Here is an 18,291-nt window from a genome sequence, read left to right on the forward strand (position 1 = left end):
AGCTTGGTTATTAATAGATTAAAAATGAGGCAAGGAATATCCCTAGTACAACAGTCTAGGGACCATTTAATGTAAAGGCAAATAGTCCAATACAACTCCAGAACACCCAAGGGCAGCTATTTTAAACCCAGTTCAATAACTGATCTTCAGTTCATTATACTAATCATCAAGGAAGTTTTAATTATGAATAATAAACCCTGGCTAATGTGGCATTCAATATTACATACACCTAGGGAAATTTCTATCAAAAAAGTTGTAACAAAAGTAGCATTTCTATTCACCAATAGTGAACAAGCAGAAAGAGAAATCAAGAAAGCCTGCCCATTCACAATAGTCGCCAAAAAAATAAAATACCTAGGAATTGAACTAACTAAGGACGTGAAAAATCTCTATAACGAGAACTATAAACCACTCCTGAGAGAAATTAGAGAGGATACAAGAAGATGGAAAGACATCCCATGCTCCTGGATTGGAAGAATCAATATAGTGAAAATGACTATACTACCCAAAGTAATATACAAATTCAATGCAATCCCCATCAAAACTCCTATGACATTTCTCTCAGAAATGGAAAGAACTATACAGTCATTTATCTGGAATAACAAAAGACCAAGAATAGCCAAAGCAACGCTGAGCAAAAAAAAATAAAGCTGGAGGTATTACTCTACCTGACTTTAAACTATACTACAAAGCCACAATAACCAAAACAGCATGGTACTGGTACAAAAACAGAGACACTGATCAATGGAATAGAACAGAACACCCAGAAATCAACCCACGCACTTACTGCCATTTGATCTTCGACAAAGGCACCAAGCCTATTCACTGGGGTCAGGACTCCCTCTTCAGCAAAGGGTGCTGGGATAACTGGATATCCATATGCAGGAGATTGAAACTAGACCCATACCTCTCACCATGTACTAAAATCAACTCAAAATGGATCAAGGATTTAAATATACACCCCGAAACAATAAAACTTATTAAAGAAAACATAGGAGAAACCCTTCAGCAAATAGGGCTGGGCACAGACTTCATGAATATGTCCCCAAAAGCACGGGCAACCAAAGGAAAAATAAACAAATGGGACTATAGTAACAAAGTACCGGCATTTTAAAGAAAAGCTCAAACTATTAAGTAATCATTATTTAAATCAGAGCCTATGGTATTTAACACATTTTGAGGTTTTTTTCTTAAGTTTAAAATATGAGCAAGACTTAAAGTGGAATTTAACATATATAGAATTTATGGAATTTAAGCAGATGAACTCACATGACATATATAGACATACACATGCCCACAAACACTTATCCATACAACGTGTAACCTCAAGGGCCTTGTCAAGACTGAGCAGAAGGCATATATAAGGAGAAGAAATCAATTATGCCATACCATTCTGTACCATCCCTGGCAGCCACCTAAGACACAAAATGGATCTAAAGGGATTACATATAAAGAGTTATGAGAGCACACAGAGAAAAACAAACTCCAAATATGGCAGAATATAATCCAAAATTTCAACAAATACAGTGTCACAAAATAGAAAATGCTAATCAGAAAACCTAACATAAGAAGTTCAAAGTAAATAACATCATCAACTCCATATTAATTTTGTTAACATCTGTAGAAACTACTTAGTCAATATTACATACAGTCCAGTCAGGTTGGCTCTTAATTATAATCTTAGAGTTGTTTCATGTGCATTGGCTTTTGTCCTCTGGCCTGGCTTAGACAGGGACAAATCTACTGTACAGTAGAGACAGGCTTATTGACCCACCTCAGTGAGGGACAATGCACACCAGAAGAACTGTGGAGCATCTCACTAAAGTAAAGGAACTATTAGAGGATTCTGGGGCAAGGGTGGAGCTTAGGTAAAATTTAATGAAGAGGCACAAACCAAAGCTGGACTGTATTTAAAGAGATCAATATCAAGTCTGGACCATGAAGTAGACCCAGGGTCCTGTTTCCTTAAAAACAATAAATTTAGCATAGCTATAGAATACTGTTTCCAGAAGCCACTTATCTGAAGCTCTGCATCTGAATTATAAATTGAGGCTGCTGCATTGTGTCAAAGTGACTTAAAACGGCCCAGGGATGTTTTCTCTTACTGAAATAATTTCAAACAGCAAAGTTTCTGATGGTCTGTGACTTTAAAAAACAAAGTTTCTCAGTGAGTAAGAAAGCAGTAATCATCCAAAGAAAAAGTTTATGACACTTTATGGCTGCTGCCTGCCCTTGGGAAAAATTCCTGTTAATTTTAAAGGTGGTTTTACTGTACCTATTATTCCAGCTGATGAATGGCAGGGCAGATGTTTACAGTCTAAGTTAATTTTTACTTTTCCATTCCTCAACAAACCAGACAGTAGACTCTTCAAAATCCAGAAACATTTCTATATTTGTTTGTATCCTATATCAAACTGAGCATATAAGCAGATGCTATATAAATGCTGTTTGATATCTGATTGATGGAAGATGAATTTTAAACAACAAAAGCCACAGATGATAGGTCATAATTATAAAGTTATATATCCTTATAAACTCTCTCATCAAGTAGTCTATGCAGCAAAAAAAAAAAAAAAAAAAGAGTAGTAAATGGGACCGGCCCATGGCTTACTTGGGAGAGTGTGGTGCTGATAACACCAAGGCCACGGGTTCGGATCCCTATATAGGGATGGCCGGTCAGCTCACTTGGGAGAGCGTGGTGCTGACAACACCAGGTCAAGGGTTGAGATCCCCTTACTGGTCATCTTTAAAAAAAAAAAAAAAAAAAGAAGGCGGCACATTTCTTACCTACAACACCAAAAGCTGAAACAGCTCGAAATAATCCAGAAGATCCTTTCTGTCCCATTTTTGTTCTATTTCCTAGATCCAAGCGGCCAAGAAGTTCCCTCACTTCTTGTTGAGTATATACATGCTAAAAATAAGCATATTTAATCTGTAAGATTGTGCTTACTCATTAGATTATTTATTATTTACCCCTGAAAATTTAAAGTTGCCTACAAGTATCATATTTCATAGAGAAGAATATAAAAGTGCATGGCTAAGCTACAATTTTAAAAAGCCAGCAAGTTCTTTAGCATTAGCAATTAAGTTTGGTTATTGGATCATACCACTATACTGAAAAATTGATTCTATACCAAAACATACTAAAATTGATGATACACTAAAAAAGACATTCAGAATTTAAGAAATCCACAGACAAATTTCAAGAAATCCGTGAATCCCTTAAAACTCTATGCAAAATTTTGGATTCTTGTACATTTTTATGAAAAGGCCCATAGCTCTTCTCAGCTTCTCAAGGGGCTCCTGACCAAATAAAGGGACTCCCACTTCCAAATAAAACCAAAAACTATTACATTATATTAATAAAAACTTCCAAGCAGGGATGAACTCCCAGGAGTGGCATGGGAAATCAAAATAAAGAATTTACCTAAAATTATTATAACATGGAACACAGTTTTGCAAAGAGCTTAGTGAAAATGGGTTCCAAACTGTAGCTACCAATATACTTGAGAAACCAGGAATCTACATGGATTCAGAAATATTCTCAGACAGGAATTTCAATGCAAAGGGTAAATTAAGCCTCCTGTTAGGTCAGGTAAAGGGCATAAAGAAATATCACGATTTGTAAGAATGAATATGCTAACAATAAATTTAAAAATTTAATGAAAAAAAGTTTAAAAAGCTGCTTAACAACACCATATTGTATTTCACTTTTGACTAACAGCTTCGGGTTTTTGTGCCAGATGAATTAAGCATCTGTATTCCTGAATTCCTGACTCTGGATAATACAACATCTGGACAAGAACAGCTTAACATTTCTTTAGTGTATAGCAATTCATCAGTAGAGGTGCTAGAGGTGATTTTTAGCAGCATAATAAAAAGTCTGCAGTATAGACGTCTTCCCTGACTTCAGGCAGCTTCATATTAAAGCATAGTAATAGATAATCCCTTTGGCAGATGCAATATTAAGTTAACATAAAAAAAATGTCGACTCTAAGAAAATATATCCATCATCTTGTCCAAAGAGTGTGCTTTCAAAAACAAATCAAAATGAGAAACAAAGTATAATTCTGGCATACTTCTTGACATCAATAATTTCTAGAAATCAAGTTAGAGATTCAAATTCTAGCTAACTAAGAAAAATAATTCATATCCTTTAAATAACAGGTATGAAAGCTTCTGTTTGTAGTCAGGTTTGGAAGATACTTACCCTATCATCAATTATGACCAAATCTTTTGGCTCTGTTCTATCAATTTTCAAGACACGATATTTCGTTTCTGCATGATTACTCCCAACTAGAAAGTATCTCTATAAATAAAAAGAAATGTCATTAGTTTCTTAAAGCATTTTGCTCTATACACATTTTATACCACTTCAGTTTTTGAAATTAAATACATTAATAAAGTCAGGTTACTTTTTTTTTTTTCAGGTTATTTTTCAAATAAATACTTCTGTTAAGTATAACTGGCAGATTAAAGAAAGGTTGATAGCAAAAGGTCAATTTTAAAATTGAAATATTCTTAGTGGTTTGATGATACGTATCAGTCTGATGTCTGAAATGTGCCCAGTAACCAGCTCAGACAAATTTAATTATATTCTGAAACTACAGATTAACCTAACTGATTAGAGACTGATGTTTAAGCTTTGCCAGGAAGAAGCAGGTCTGGTAAGAATTAGAAAGCTCAACATATAATTAGGAAAGCTTAGACAACTATAGCTATTAAAATATTGATAGTTTACAAATTTTCTATAGTAGTCTGAAAATGATTTTAATATAGCAAGTATAAAAATCCACCCCAAAGTCCTATAAAAGACTAAAATAATTGTACTTTCCCAAATGGCCTTTTATAGACAAGCTACAAGAAATAATTAATATTCTTTCTTTCCTAAAACACTCCCTTGGAGCATTATACCTGAACACAAGAACATCAGTCTTCTTAAATACTGAGAATAAAATGAATAATAAAAATATAGAAAAATAATAATCTTATATCCAAATGAAAACACTTTTAAGGAAAACCAAACAAGATGAATTACTTTTAAATTACATTTAAGAAAATAAGTAAAACTACATTAGCAAAAATAAATTATTTAAAGATATTTTGCTCAAAAATGTCCTTTAAAAAGTGGCACTTTTTGAACATTGCAAAAGTTGAAAAGACACTGCCACAATCAACTAGTATTTTACCATCTCATGGGTCATATAAGTTATAGATATGTGCTGAAGGAGCAGCTAGAAAGGCAGGGAAAGAGAGAAAGGGAGGAAGTCAAAGAATCTCAGCCAGGCCTCAGCTAATTCCTGTCCCTGAAGCCCTACCCATCACTGAGAGAAGAAGGGGTGACCGATCTAATAAAATTAACTTCAGAAGAGTGTTTGTTAGCAGAAAAGGGAGCCACCTGCTTGAGGACTTGAGGAAAAGCAGCTCCCAGCAGAGGAAACAGCAAGTGCAAAGACCTGAAAGGGGAAGAAGCTTGGTGTGTTTGTTAAAGATGCAAGATAAGTGAGAAAATGCTCACAAAGCATCTAATACAGTGAATATAGTGTCCAACACAAAGAAGACACTCAGTGACGTTACTTCCTTTTCTTTCCTTCTTAAGATGGCAGCGAATCTATGCCATTGTATTTGAGGAAAAAGACGAAGGAAAAAAACAGAAAGAGAGTACCCCAAAAGGAGGAAATCATGTGCAGGACCAGAATAGACCCAGAACAGGAGAATGTACCATTTTGTTAGTAATCATCTTTGCCCTCAGGAGAGAAGAGGATGCAAATTAACAACCATGAATAGCCTGGTATCATAGAGGTCTGAACTAGATGCAGTGAGAGCACAGGAAGGGCACTTAACTTATTTGAGAGGGTCAGAGTAAGCTATCCAGAGAGTCTGGTGGTGTTCTGATGCTGAGTTTGGCATTGAAGGACTAAGTAAAGACTTCATGTACTGAGCCAAGATACGATAAGTTATAACTTCCATCTCCACCTGCAACAATCCTCACTCATCACCTGCCTCCCCAAAGCACTTTTACTTATATCTAAATTCAGCACTTCCTTCTGAAGGCCTTGTCTCAATTTGTTGGGGACTTGTCTGCCCCATTCACCTAATTATAAGTACCTCAGGAGACCAGGTCTAACCTCTGTGGCTTTTAATTCCCTAGTCTAGTAGTATAATCTGGTTCCGCAGGCACTGGGTAAGTAATAGGTGAAAGAACAACCACCTACCACAGAGTAATCATTGAATTTCCTGGGTAATTTTCTACAATATTTACACTAACCCATCATTTCTGCATGAGCACATAAAAAGATGGCTCTTTTAAGTCAACTACTCGATAAGGAGGTACATCACAGCTTTAAGGGAGGTAAAATCCCTAAATGAAATTCCTAGAATTTTAATACAACCTAGGAAACCTAAAGGTTAATTGAAACGAGATGATGATTTGGCAGTTTGCAATAAAAAGACAAACATAAATCCTGACATGCTGTTGGGCAAATGCACTATTGGCCTTTGGAGCACACACTTAGGAAAGCAGATGTATACCTCCCATATCCAGATCCTTCCAAAGATGCCATGAATCAGAAAAGACAAAAGCTAAAATCCATAGAATTTAGAAACAGATCTGAGTAGGGAGAAAGAAATGGGAAGCGATATAACTATCCAAATTCTCTCTCTTCTAAAACGGTCTAAGTGGTCTAAGAATCCTAAAAATGTTTTGTGCAGAGACTAGCGACCTCACGTGGAGCCAGTTAAATGGGAAAGAAAACCACAACTTTCAGTGAGCCTGCTGTGGACAGCAGAGTTACTGTCTGCACTGCCCTCTGGTGGGCAGTTCACCAACACTGTCACACCAATATTTTAAAGAGGTAACTTGACCAGAAAAGCCTTGTTTCTACTCAGTCTTATTTTCTTCCTGTTGAAGACATCAACACTCTAACTATGTATATCCTTAGACTTTACACATTTAGTCGTATGCTTTAAAATGGATCTCAGCATTTTGGGGCTTAAAAATATCTTTTCATTAAATTCTTCTCCACTGCTGATTTTTTCCAATGTCTTACTTAGAAAAATTTTCAAACGTACAGTAAGATAACAGAAGAGTACAATGAACACCCATATATCCTTCACCTAGATTCACCAACTGTTAACATTTTATTGCATGGGTTTTCCCTTTCCTGATAAAAGCTTTCTTCTTCTGAACCTCTGAAAATGAGGGGCAGGTATCATAACATATCACCCCTAGAGACCTCAACTTATATTTCCTAAAAATAAGGACATCCTCCCAGGTAATCATAATACCACTGATACAATATTATCAGTATACAATCCATATTTAAATTTCCCCAGGTGTCCCTATAACAGCCTCTACAGCTGGCTTTTAAACAAAAAAAAAAAGAATCTAATCAAGGATCATGCATTGTATTTGGTTACTATGTCTTTTTTAATATCTTTTAATCCAGAAAAGTCTCTCTGCCTTTATCTTTCATGACCTCAACATTTTTAAAGAGCCCCCATTATTTTACAGGAATTTTCTTGGTTTTCTATTGATGTCATTCATTTGACCATTTACCAGTGAATGCCTCATACGCGTCAGGCACTGGGCTAGGCACCTGAGGGAAAGATAAATTGAAGATATATTTTGGAGATATAACTTGCTGATGGTTTAGACTGAAAAAGGGAGTAACAGATCCAATTACTTTTGTATGAGCAACTGGCTACATGATGATGCCAGTTACTGGTGTAGGGAAGATTAGAAAAGAAACAGGTTTGAGGGAAACCAAGAGTTCTGTTCAGAACATGCCCAGAGAGATTGAGAACTGGATACGTATATTAATCTTGAGCTCGGAGGAGAGATCTCAATGGGTGTCATCAGCATGTATATATGGCATTTAAAGCCATGGGTATGGGTTAAACTTACTAGGGAGAGTGAAGATAGAGAGGAGAGCCCAAAAACGAGCCTGAGGAGCTCTGTTATTTAGAGGCTGGATACAGAGAAGGAACCAGCCAAGAAGACAGACAGGATGGCCAGTGAATAGGAAAACCCCTGCATAGGGCAGACTCATCAAAGCAAAGGGAGGAGCTCATTTGTAAAAGAAGGCTGCAGTCACATCCACATCAAATACTGCTGAGAAGTCAAGTAAGGTGAGGACAGAGTGCCCAAAGCACCTGACAACAGGAGCTCGTGAGTGTGTGAGTGGCCTTTCTGTGGGCAGGCTCAGTGATGGGGTGGGGTGCTGGCTGAGGAGCGAATGGGTAGAATTCTGGGTAAAGATGGAAGAGTGAACACCTCAGTTTCTCCCAGAAATCTTACTAAAATCATAGTAAAGTTTTTTTTTGTGTGTGTGTGTAATGTTTGTTTTTAGGCACAAGTCCCAAGGGCAAAAGGAGGAACAATTGGACGTGAGTGGCCTTTCTGTGGGCAGTCTCAGTGATGGGGTGGGGTGCTGGCTGAGGAGCGAATGGGTAGAATTCTGGGTAAAGATGGAACAGTGAACACCTCAGTTCCTCCCAGACATCTTACTAAAATCATAGTAAAGTTTTTTTTTTTGTGTGTGTGTAATGTTTGTTTTTAGGCACAAGTCCCAAGGGCAAAAGGAGGAACAATTGGATAAGGAAAGTGTGGTATCTATACACAATGGAATACTACTCAACCATAAAAAAGAGTGAAATTCTGCCATTTGCAGCAGCATGGATGAGCTTGGAGAAAATTATATTAAGTGACACAAGCCAGACACAGAATACCTCACGTCCTCACTCGTCCTCACTCGTAAGTGGGAAGGAGAGAGGGAGAAAGGGAGGGAGAGGGAGGAGGGAAGAGAGAAAGAACAATCACAATAATATATTGAACTTTCAGAAGGAGGGCAGAGAACTGTGTTTACTAGAGGTGGGAAAGGGGGAAGGGGAGAGAGGTAAGAAATTGGTTAACTGACACAAATAATGATTTAGTTTTGTAGTGATGAACATGCTAACTATCCTGACTTGATCCTCCCATTGTACACACACTGTACACAGGTACTGATATTCAACTCTGTACCCCACAAATATGTATAATCAATTATGTTTCAAAAAAAAAAGATAACAGCAAAACAAATCATTTGAAACTAAAAAGCATGCCCAAGATAGCTGAGTCCTAAACTGACAGTAAAGAAGACAAGAAGCAATCCAATTACACTATAGAATTTGCAAAATGTGTGGAAATCTGTGGACCTGATACCTCTGAAATATCAGAAGATAAAAAAAAGCACAAAAAGGAGATATCATATGCTTCTAAAGAGAAAAAAACAGACTTCAAACTAAACATCAAGAAAGAATAACATTAGAAATTCTCAGTAGCAACACTGTCAGGTGGAAGACAGGGACATAATGCCTTCAAAGTTCTAAGGGAAAATTCATTTCAATCTTTAATTCAACATTAAATTTATCAATCACATCTGAGAGAGACATAAGGACATTTTTACACATGCATGGGCTCAAAAAAACTACCTTCTATGAGCCCTTTCTCATGAGGCAATTGAAGGAGCTGCTCCTACAAAATGAGGGCATAAATAAATCAAGAAAGAGAAAACAACAGGATCCAGGAAAACAAGGAAAGATATAGTACAGGGTGGTGAAGGGAGATCCCAGAATGGCAGCTGTGCTTTGGGCCTTAAAAGCAGCTGGTCCAGATTTGAGCCATGGCTTCAGGAAAATGAAAGCCATAAGAATATGAAGTGTGAATGTGTTGAGAGGAGATTTACACATCTGGGGAAAAGTTGGGGTTAAATTTATTATAAATTCATAGTAAGAATTAGGAACATGTAAGAAGAAGGAATGCCATCTTAAGTATTGGCAAAGTCTGAAGTGGTGAAGGGCCCATAGTTCAAATGGTGAAGGTGAAGGAGATAAACAAAATGCCCAAGAACAACAGGGTAGGAAAGGGAGAAGTAATCGGAGCACAGGGGATTTCCATAAATCAGACCTGCATCAGCTGGAACTGCCTGAATGCATATATACATGCAAACAGGTGCATATGAATCAACACTGATGGGGAAAACATTTGTGTGTTTGTAGATATGTTGTGGGGTCGGGGGTTGGCAGTGGTGGAGGTAGAGAATTAATATACCAAAAGAAGCTATATTAAAATACCATTAAGATAGAATATGATCTCGGCAGGGTCTCTTTTGAAAGTTAAGGGTCATTGTTCAAGAAAAAGCTTAAACTTTCAATATGTAGTTTTTTGTTTTTTTTTAAAAAGATGACCGGTAAGGAGATCTTAACCCTTGACTTGGTGTTGTGAGCACCACTCTCAGCCAGTGAGCAAACGGGCCATCCCTATATGGGATTCGAACCCGTGGCCTTGGTGTTATCAGCACCACACTCTCCCGAGTGAGCCACAGGCCAGCCCCAATATGTAGCTTTAACAGTGGTGAGTTGGTATAAAAATGAATGTGTTTCTAAAATATATACTACATGAAATCCAAATGGAATACAATAGGTAATCCATTTAACAGGAAATTCAGTATCTACTAACATTATTATCTCCTTTTATAATGACAGGCTAATTAATCACTCACTTTTCATCTGAGGGAGGAAAATCAGCTTTCTTGAAAGGGAAGACATTTTAGGTTGTATGACAGCTTCAATTAATGTTAAACTTCACTTGAACTTTCAGATTAAGTGTATTATTTTTAAAGATCACCATGAAGTTATTTCTCATAATCTAACAGTTTTGTGGGCCTACCACCTTACTTAATCTAGCAATCCCAACAATTAGTAATGCCCAGGAAGGGGAAGTGAGTCTCTGATAGCCTAAAGGGGTGTCTCCAAGTCTACTGTTAGAGCTTCAGGGCTTTACTGATGGGGAAGCTTCAAATTCCTTGTAGAAACAAGTGTGAAACTTTGTCACCTCCACTCACCCCTTCTTAACCAGCTATAATTGCTATGCTTCTCTCCCCACTTTATATCCTTTGATGCCCTGTTCCAATACCTTAGCCAACTACACCCCATATTGTTCTCTCCCATTCTCTAACTACACAAATCAAGGCTAAGTAAGGTGCATTCCTTATAGTGTGGTTCTTATTTATTCTATTTTGTGTGATTGGGGGTGGCTTTCTTAAATCCTTTTGGAACATACAAACAAACAATTTTGAGCTAATAAGAGTAAAGATTACACTAACAACTTTCACTCCCACAAAACACACATGCATACACATGCAATCCCAGTTCTATTTAGCAACCAATTTTATGAAATAGTCACTTACTACAACGCTAAGACACCTAGGGCATCACATATTAAACAACCCAGGTTGCTAAATCTCCTGTGGGCAATTCCTAGTTGCACTGGACTGCATGAGCATTAGGGCTGGATTAGGCCTAGGCCACTGGGCAGATAAAGACCACGGCAGGGTCACAGGAGCCAAAGAGCAGCATGAAGGTGCTGGATGCCAAAGAGAACAGGTAAGTTCGGGAGGTGCTAAACTTTCACAGGCCAGAACTACACCTCCTGCATGCCACCTACTGACCCATCTCCCTTTCCACTCCAAGTAGTCCTCAAAATTCACCTCTAAACACAGATAACAACAACCTGAACTTCACCTCAGGAGTAAGTCTACCCAATTATCTTTCCAAACGAGGGCTCAGGACAAGAGACAGCCCATCTTGTCCACTCTTTTGCTCCTTAATGTGTCTCCTAATTCCTTCATAACCAATTAATAAACTCCCACCAATCAAAACAAGAATGCCCATTTCTTTTAAATACTTGCCAACAATGACTGTGGCCAATCTTTGTCATTCTGACAGGTGAAAATTGGAAATCTATTTTCATTTTATTGCTTTAATTATTAGCAAGTTGGATATCTTTGCATATTCATACTTCTTTTTTGGTGAATTACCTATTCATGTCCTCGTCCTTTTCTTTTTGAGTGTTTTATTTTTTAGACCAATTTATAAAATATTTATGCATGTAAGGATATACTGCTTTACCTATTGTTCAGGCTAATAATACTTTTCTCATCTGTCATTAGTCTTTCAGCTTTTTAAATTTGTATTTATATTTTTAAATACTTTATATTAAAAAAAAAGTGTATGATCTAAATTTCTACCTTATGAAGCTAGAGAAAGATAAACTGATTGCTATGGTCTGAATGCTTGTGTCCCCCCAAAATTCATATGTTTAAACCTAATCCCCAATGCAACAGTATTAAGAGATGGTAGCTTTTGGAGATGATTAGGTCATGAGGGCAGAGACCTCTTGAATGGGATGAGTGTCCTTATAAAGCAGGCCCAAGGGAGGCTGTTCGCCCCTTCCACCATGTAAGGACACAGCAGGCCCTCACCAGACACTGAATCTGCCAGTGCCTTGATTTTGGACTTCCTAGCCTTCAGAACTGTGAGAAATAAATATTTGTTGTTTATAAGCCACCTAGTTTATGGTATTTTGTTATAGCAGTCCAAATGGACCAAGATACTGATTAATCCAAAATCTATTACAGGGAGAAAATAATAAGTCTAAGAGCAGAAATTGATTAAACACAAAACAAACAATAAGGAAAATTAACCAAGTCAAAAGTTGGTTTTTTCAAAGGATTAATAAAATCGATAAATCTCTAGCAAGCTGGATCAAGGAAAAATCAGAGAGAATCCAAAATGCCAATGTCAGGAATGAAAGAGGGAATTTTATTACGAATCCTACAGATATCTAAAGAATAATACCAATATCGTCAACAACTAAGATGGAATGTATGAATTTCTTGAAAAACACGATTTATCAAAACTGATTTAAGATCCATTGAAAATATGCATAGCCATATATCTGTTACAAAAATTGATTCATTATCAAAATTTTTCCCACAAAGTAATTCCAACCTCAGATGTTTCACTAGTGAATTCTAGCAAACATTAAAAAAGATAAAACACCAATTTTATACAGTCACTTTCAGTATACAGAAGGAACACTTCTCAGCTCATTTTATGAGACTAGTTACCCTGATATCAAAATTAGAAATAAAAAGATGTTAAAGAAAATAAGAGGCCAATATCCTAAACACGGAAGCAAAAATTCTTAACAAAATATCAGCACATAGAATCTAACAATATATGAAAACAATAATATAGCATGACCAAGTAGAGTATACCCTCCAAATCCAATGTTTGTTTAACACATGAAAATGAATTAATGTAATTGACCATAGCAAGCAAATAAAGGACATGCCAGATGCAGAAAAGACATCTCACAAAATTCAAAATCTGTTCATGATAAAAACAAACAAACAAAAACCTCTCAGCAAACTAGGAATAGAAAGAAATCTTCCTCATCCTGATAAAGGACATCTATGAAAACCAACAGCTAACATCATACTTAATAGTGAAAGATGGAATACTTTTCCCCTAAGATCAAGGACAAGACAAGAAATCCACTCTGGCCGCTCTATTCCACTTTGCCCTGGAGGTTCTAGCCAGTGCCATAAGGCAAGAAAAAAATAAAAGGCATCCAGACTGGGAAGAAACCGTGTTCTTTTTTCTAAATGATACAATTTCAATTCTCCCCAAATTGGAGTACAAATTCAGTGAAATCCAAACCACAATCCCAACAGGCTTTTTAAACAGAAATTGACAAGCCAACTGCAAAATTCATATGAATATACAAAAGTTCTATATTAGCCACAATAACTTTGGAAAAGAATAGTTCAAAAACTTCTTGATTTCAAGACTTATTATAAAAATACTATCATAAAGACAAAGTAGTAGTGACATAAAGAACACAAATTGACCAATGCAATGAAATAGTTTAAGAATAGGCCCATATTTATTTGGCCAACTAATTTTTCACAAGGGTGTCAAAGAAATTCAATAGAGAAAGGATAGTCTTCTCAAAAAATGATTCTGGACAATTGATACATAGAAAGAAGCAAACCTTTTTACTTTTACTTTTACATGGACAAAAGTAAATCCAGCCTCCAAAACTTCTTAATGATTCTTGCCTCCTTGTATTTGTACCCTTGCATAGTCCCCTCCCACACTGAACAGGGCTGACCTGTACAACCAATAGGATATTGCAGAAATAATGGAATGTGACTTATGATACTAGGTGACAAAAGACATTGCAACCTCATCCTTGTTTCTCTTAGATAACTCTCTCTGGATAAAGCCAGATACTTCATCATAAGGATACTCAAGGAGTCCTATGGAAATGTCCATGAGGCAAGGAACCAAATCCCCTTGTCAACAATTAGCTCAACTTGTCACATATGTAAGTGAGCCATCTTGGAAGTAAATCCTCCAGCTCATTTAAGGCTTCAGTGTTTTAGTCCGTTTTGTGTTGCTATAACAGAAATACCTGAGACTGGGTAATTTATAAGGAAAAGAGGTTTATTTGGCTTACAATTCTGGGACAGCTGCATCTGGCATGGGCCTCAGGCTGCTTCTACTCATGGCGGAAAGTGGTAGGCAGCCAGCGGGTACAAGCAGATCACATGGCGACAGGAAGCAAGAGAGAGAAGGCAAGAGAGAGAGAGAGAAGGTGCCAGGGTCTTTTTAACCAATGAGCTCTCACGGGAACTAATAGAGCGAGAACTCACTCATTAATCTCCCCTCCCCCAGGGGGAGCATTAATCCATTCATGAGGGATCCACCCCCATGACTCAATCAGTTTCCAACACTGTCACACTGGAGATCAAATTTCCACATGAGTTTTGGAGGGGACAACACATCCAAATTCCATCACTTCAGATAATTGCAACCCAGTTGACATCTTGATTGCAACTTCATGAGACCCTGAGCCAGAACCTCTCAGCCAAGTCACACCCAGATTCCTGATCTACTGAAACTGTGTGAAATATTAAATGTATACTGTTGTTTAAAACCACTAAGTTTTGGGGTAATTTGTTACACCACAATAGATAACACAATCCTACTTACACCATACACAAACTAATTTAATATGAAACATAGACTAAACATAAAAGTTTAAAACTATAAATCTTTAAAAGAAAATATAAGAAAATATCTTTGTGATCTGGGAGTGGGCAAAGAGAGGACACAGAAACCAATAACCACAAAAGAAGAAAATGGATAAATTAGACGTCATCAAACTTAAAAACTTCTGCTCATCAAAAGATCATTAAGAAAATGAATAGGCAAGGCTCTAACTGGAAGAAAATATTTATAAAACATATATGAAAAAGGACTCAATTCCAAAATATATAAAGAACTCCTACAAATCAATAATAAAAAGACAAGCAGCCCAATTTTAATACGTCAGCAAAAGACTTAAATAGACACTTGACAAAGGAAGATATAAAAATGCCCAATAAGCACAACAAAAGATGCTCAACATCATTAGTCATTAGAGGAATGCAAATGAAAACAACAATGTGATACCACTATACACCCACCAGAATAACTAAAACTAAAAAGACTGACAACACCAAATGTTGGCAAGGATATGGAACAACAGAAATTTTCATACATTGCTGGCAGGAGTATAAAATGGTACAACTACTTCACAAAAATTGCCTTTCTCCAAAGTCCTAAGCTACATGAACCCTATGACTAGCAATTTCATTCATAGGTATTTACCCAAGAGAAATGAAAACATATGTCCACAAATATACTTATTCAAAAATGTTCATAGCTGACTTACAACAGCCCAAATGTGGAAACAGTCTAAATCAACAGGAAAAAATAGATAAACAAACTGTAGAATCTGTATACAACAGAATATTTGTAATAATAAAAAAGAACAAACTACTGATTCACACAAAAACATGGATGAAACTCAAAGACATCATGCTAAGCAAAAGAAGCTGGACCCTAAAGAGCATATACTTTACAATTCCTTTCATATGGAATTCTTCAACAAGCATATCTAATGTAAGGTTAAAAAAAAATTTAGAACATTAGTTGCCAGGAACAGAATGGGGCAGTTGGCTGAGCAGAGACATGAGGGAACTTTCTGGACCAACAGAAATGTTTCATATCCTGCTATGGGTGTGGGTTACACACGTGTATACTTCTGTCCAAATTCTACAGCTTAGATTTGTGTATTTCAATTTATGTCAATTTTACCTCAAGAAAACAAATCTTAAAAAATAGTAAGTATGATAAGTTGGTGAGGTGATGGAAATGTTAACTAGCTTGACTGAACCTTTCTGCAATATATATATAGATAGATAAAATATTACATTGCACACCATAAATATTCACAATTATTATCTGTCAATCAAAAATAAATTAAAAAATAAAAAAATAAGTGCTGGGTGGGGAGTGGAAAAAGTTATGGATAATAAAGAATGACAGAATGTTGGCAGTTTTGGAGATGAGTGATTGACAAATGGTAGTTTTTATACTATTTTGTTTACTTTGCATATGCTTCAAATTTCCCTAATCAAAAGCTAAAAACAGAAAAAGCAAAGATATCCAAAGAACAAATCCTATTTTCTAAATTATCTAATTCATGAGAAATGAAATTACTCTGTTAATCTGTTTACTTTGCATATGCTTCAAATTTCCCTAATCAAAAGCTAAAAACAGAAAAAGCAAAGATATTCAAAGAACAAATCCTATTTTCTAAATTATCTAATTCATGAGAAATGAAATTACTCTGTTAATATAAAAGCTTCTAATCATTTAATCTCAATTTCTGTACATAATTTGTCACAGTACAGTTACAAATATCTATGCCAGGCACCAGTTCCCAGACCACACTTTAAATAGCACTGTCCTAAACTCTTTGCCTCATTTTTTTCTTCACCAAATGATAATATAATAGCAGCAGCAGGAGTAGTAGTGGTAACAGCACTAACCTCTTAGAGGTTTTACAAAGATGAAATAATAAAGCATATGTATAGGGCTTTGAAGAGTGCCTGGCATAGCAGTATTCCATCAGTATTAACTATTATTCTCATTATTACAACCTAATACAGTTTGTTTGTTTGTTTTTTAATTCCCAGGATTTATTTAGTTGCCAGTAATTTTATGCCTTTTTCTGAGTTATGTCCCTTACACTTTGAGTTTATTACTTTAAAAAATCTTTCTGCTTACATCTTTTTTTTAAAAATCAAAACTATAAAGAAGAATTATCTACTTAACTAATAAGAAAACTGAGGTTCAGTGATTCAATGCAGCAGACATATCTCAGGGTGATTGCCCAGCACCAACTATTCCCTGAGACAAAGGGGGTGATTCCACAGCCAAGTCATTACTGCCAGGTGCTCCCTAGCCAGGATGATTTGCCCACCAGGAGCAGATACCCAATTACAGCTGAGTCACAGATTCTTTCTCCCAGCACCTATGCTGATTTTGGCAGTTCTGTGAGAGGGCTCTCAAATCTGCTATCTTGTTCCTGTTTTTCCAGAGGCTGGGGAGTTAGGATCCTCCATGCAGTGGCTCCCCTAGCATCCTTCTGATAAGTTCACTCTTTATCTCTTAGCTGGCCAGAATAAGCTGTCCTTAAAATAAGTTTTTCTTTCCTTTAAAATAAGAAAAAAAGAACCAAATAAGTCAGCATAAAAGTGCACGTAATTAACATCAATCAGTGACGGAATGCCATGGAAAGGAAAATAGAAAAGTTACCGAGTCATAGGTCAAATTTTTTTTCATACCCCTGCCTGTACTGTAACTACGATCTCTAGAACTTTGACAGACTTTCTCGTACAGAATCTCATTTCATGAACAGTTCCTGAGGGTACAGAATCTCATTTCATGAACAGTTCCTGAGGTACCACAAGCACCTGTTTCCAGAGTGTTCCAGCCATGTCTTGTAAGTGGAAATGAGGACATGCAACCGCAGCAGTACCCTGGGTGCGAAAACAGGGTGAAGACCACCCCCAGGCACAGCTGTGTTTGACAGGGATTAGGAACCGGGAAGGGGGGAGGGGGAGGCGGGCGCTGCCTCTGCCCTCCGGCCCCACACCCACCTGGCCGGCCACCGTCCCCCTGCCCGCGCCCCGCCGCGCGGGTACTCACAGCTCTGGTCTCGTATAGAACCAGCTTCTGGACCGAGCTGATGATGGGGGCGGCGGCCGAGGGCATGGCGCGAGCAAATGAGGGCCCCACGACAGGGCGCCAGGCTGCGGCCCAGGTTGTGGCAACCGCCGCACCGCCGCAGGAGATCCGGCGAGAAAACACCTCAGACCCTGAACACCACCAGGTCCGGGGGGGAAAAACACTTCCTGGGCACTAAAGCTACAGATGATCGGCCACAGTTCGGGTGTTTCCGGATCTCTGCGCCCGGCCTCCACGCAAGCCCCGCCCCAGGCACGGCGTGAGCCAGGCTGGAGACTGGGCCATAGAGACCTGCGTGCTGTCGAAGGAGGAAGCGAAGGG

At 37.4% G+C, this 18,291-nt stretch overlaps 1 protein-coding gene across 1 annotated transcript in view; it reads right to left on the bottom strand.

The window, feature by feature from the left end:
• Positions 1-18,082, bottom strand: part of FIG4 (FIG4 homolog, SAC1 lipid phosphatase domain containing (S. cerevisiae)) — a 114,837-nt gene extending 96,755 nt beyond the window's left edge. The window contains exons 1-3 of the mRNA XM_008587415.1: positions 17,932-18,082; positions 4,211-4,309; positions 2,788-2,911 (exon numbers count right to left, since the gene is read on the bottom strand). Coding sequence (XP_008585637.1) covers positions 2,788-2,911; positions 4,211-4,309; positions 17,932-17,997 — 289 coding nt within the window. The 5' untranslated portion in view covers positions 17,998-18,082. The remainder of the gene's footprint in view (positions 1-2,787; positions 2,912-4,210; positions 4,310-17,931) is intronic.
• Positions 18,083-18,291: the final 209 nt, after the last annotated feature.

This window comes from Galeopterus variegatus, unplaced genomic scaffold (genome assembly GCF_000696425.1).
Source record: "Galeopterus variegatus unplaced genomic scaffold, G_variegatus-3.0.2 Scaffold4384, whole genome shotgun sequence".
Taxonomy (NCBI): domain Eukaryota; kingdom Metazoa; phylum Chordata; class Mammalia; order Dermoptera; family Cynocephalidae; genus Galeopterus; species Galeopterus variegatus.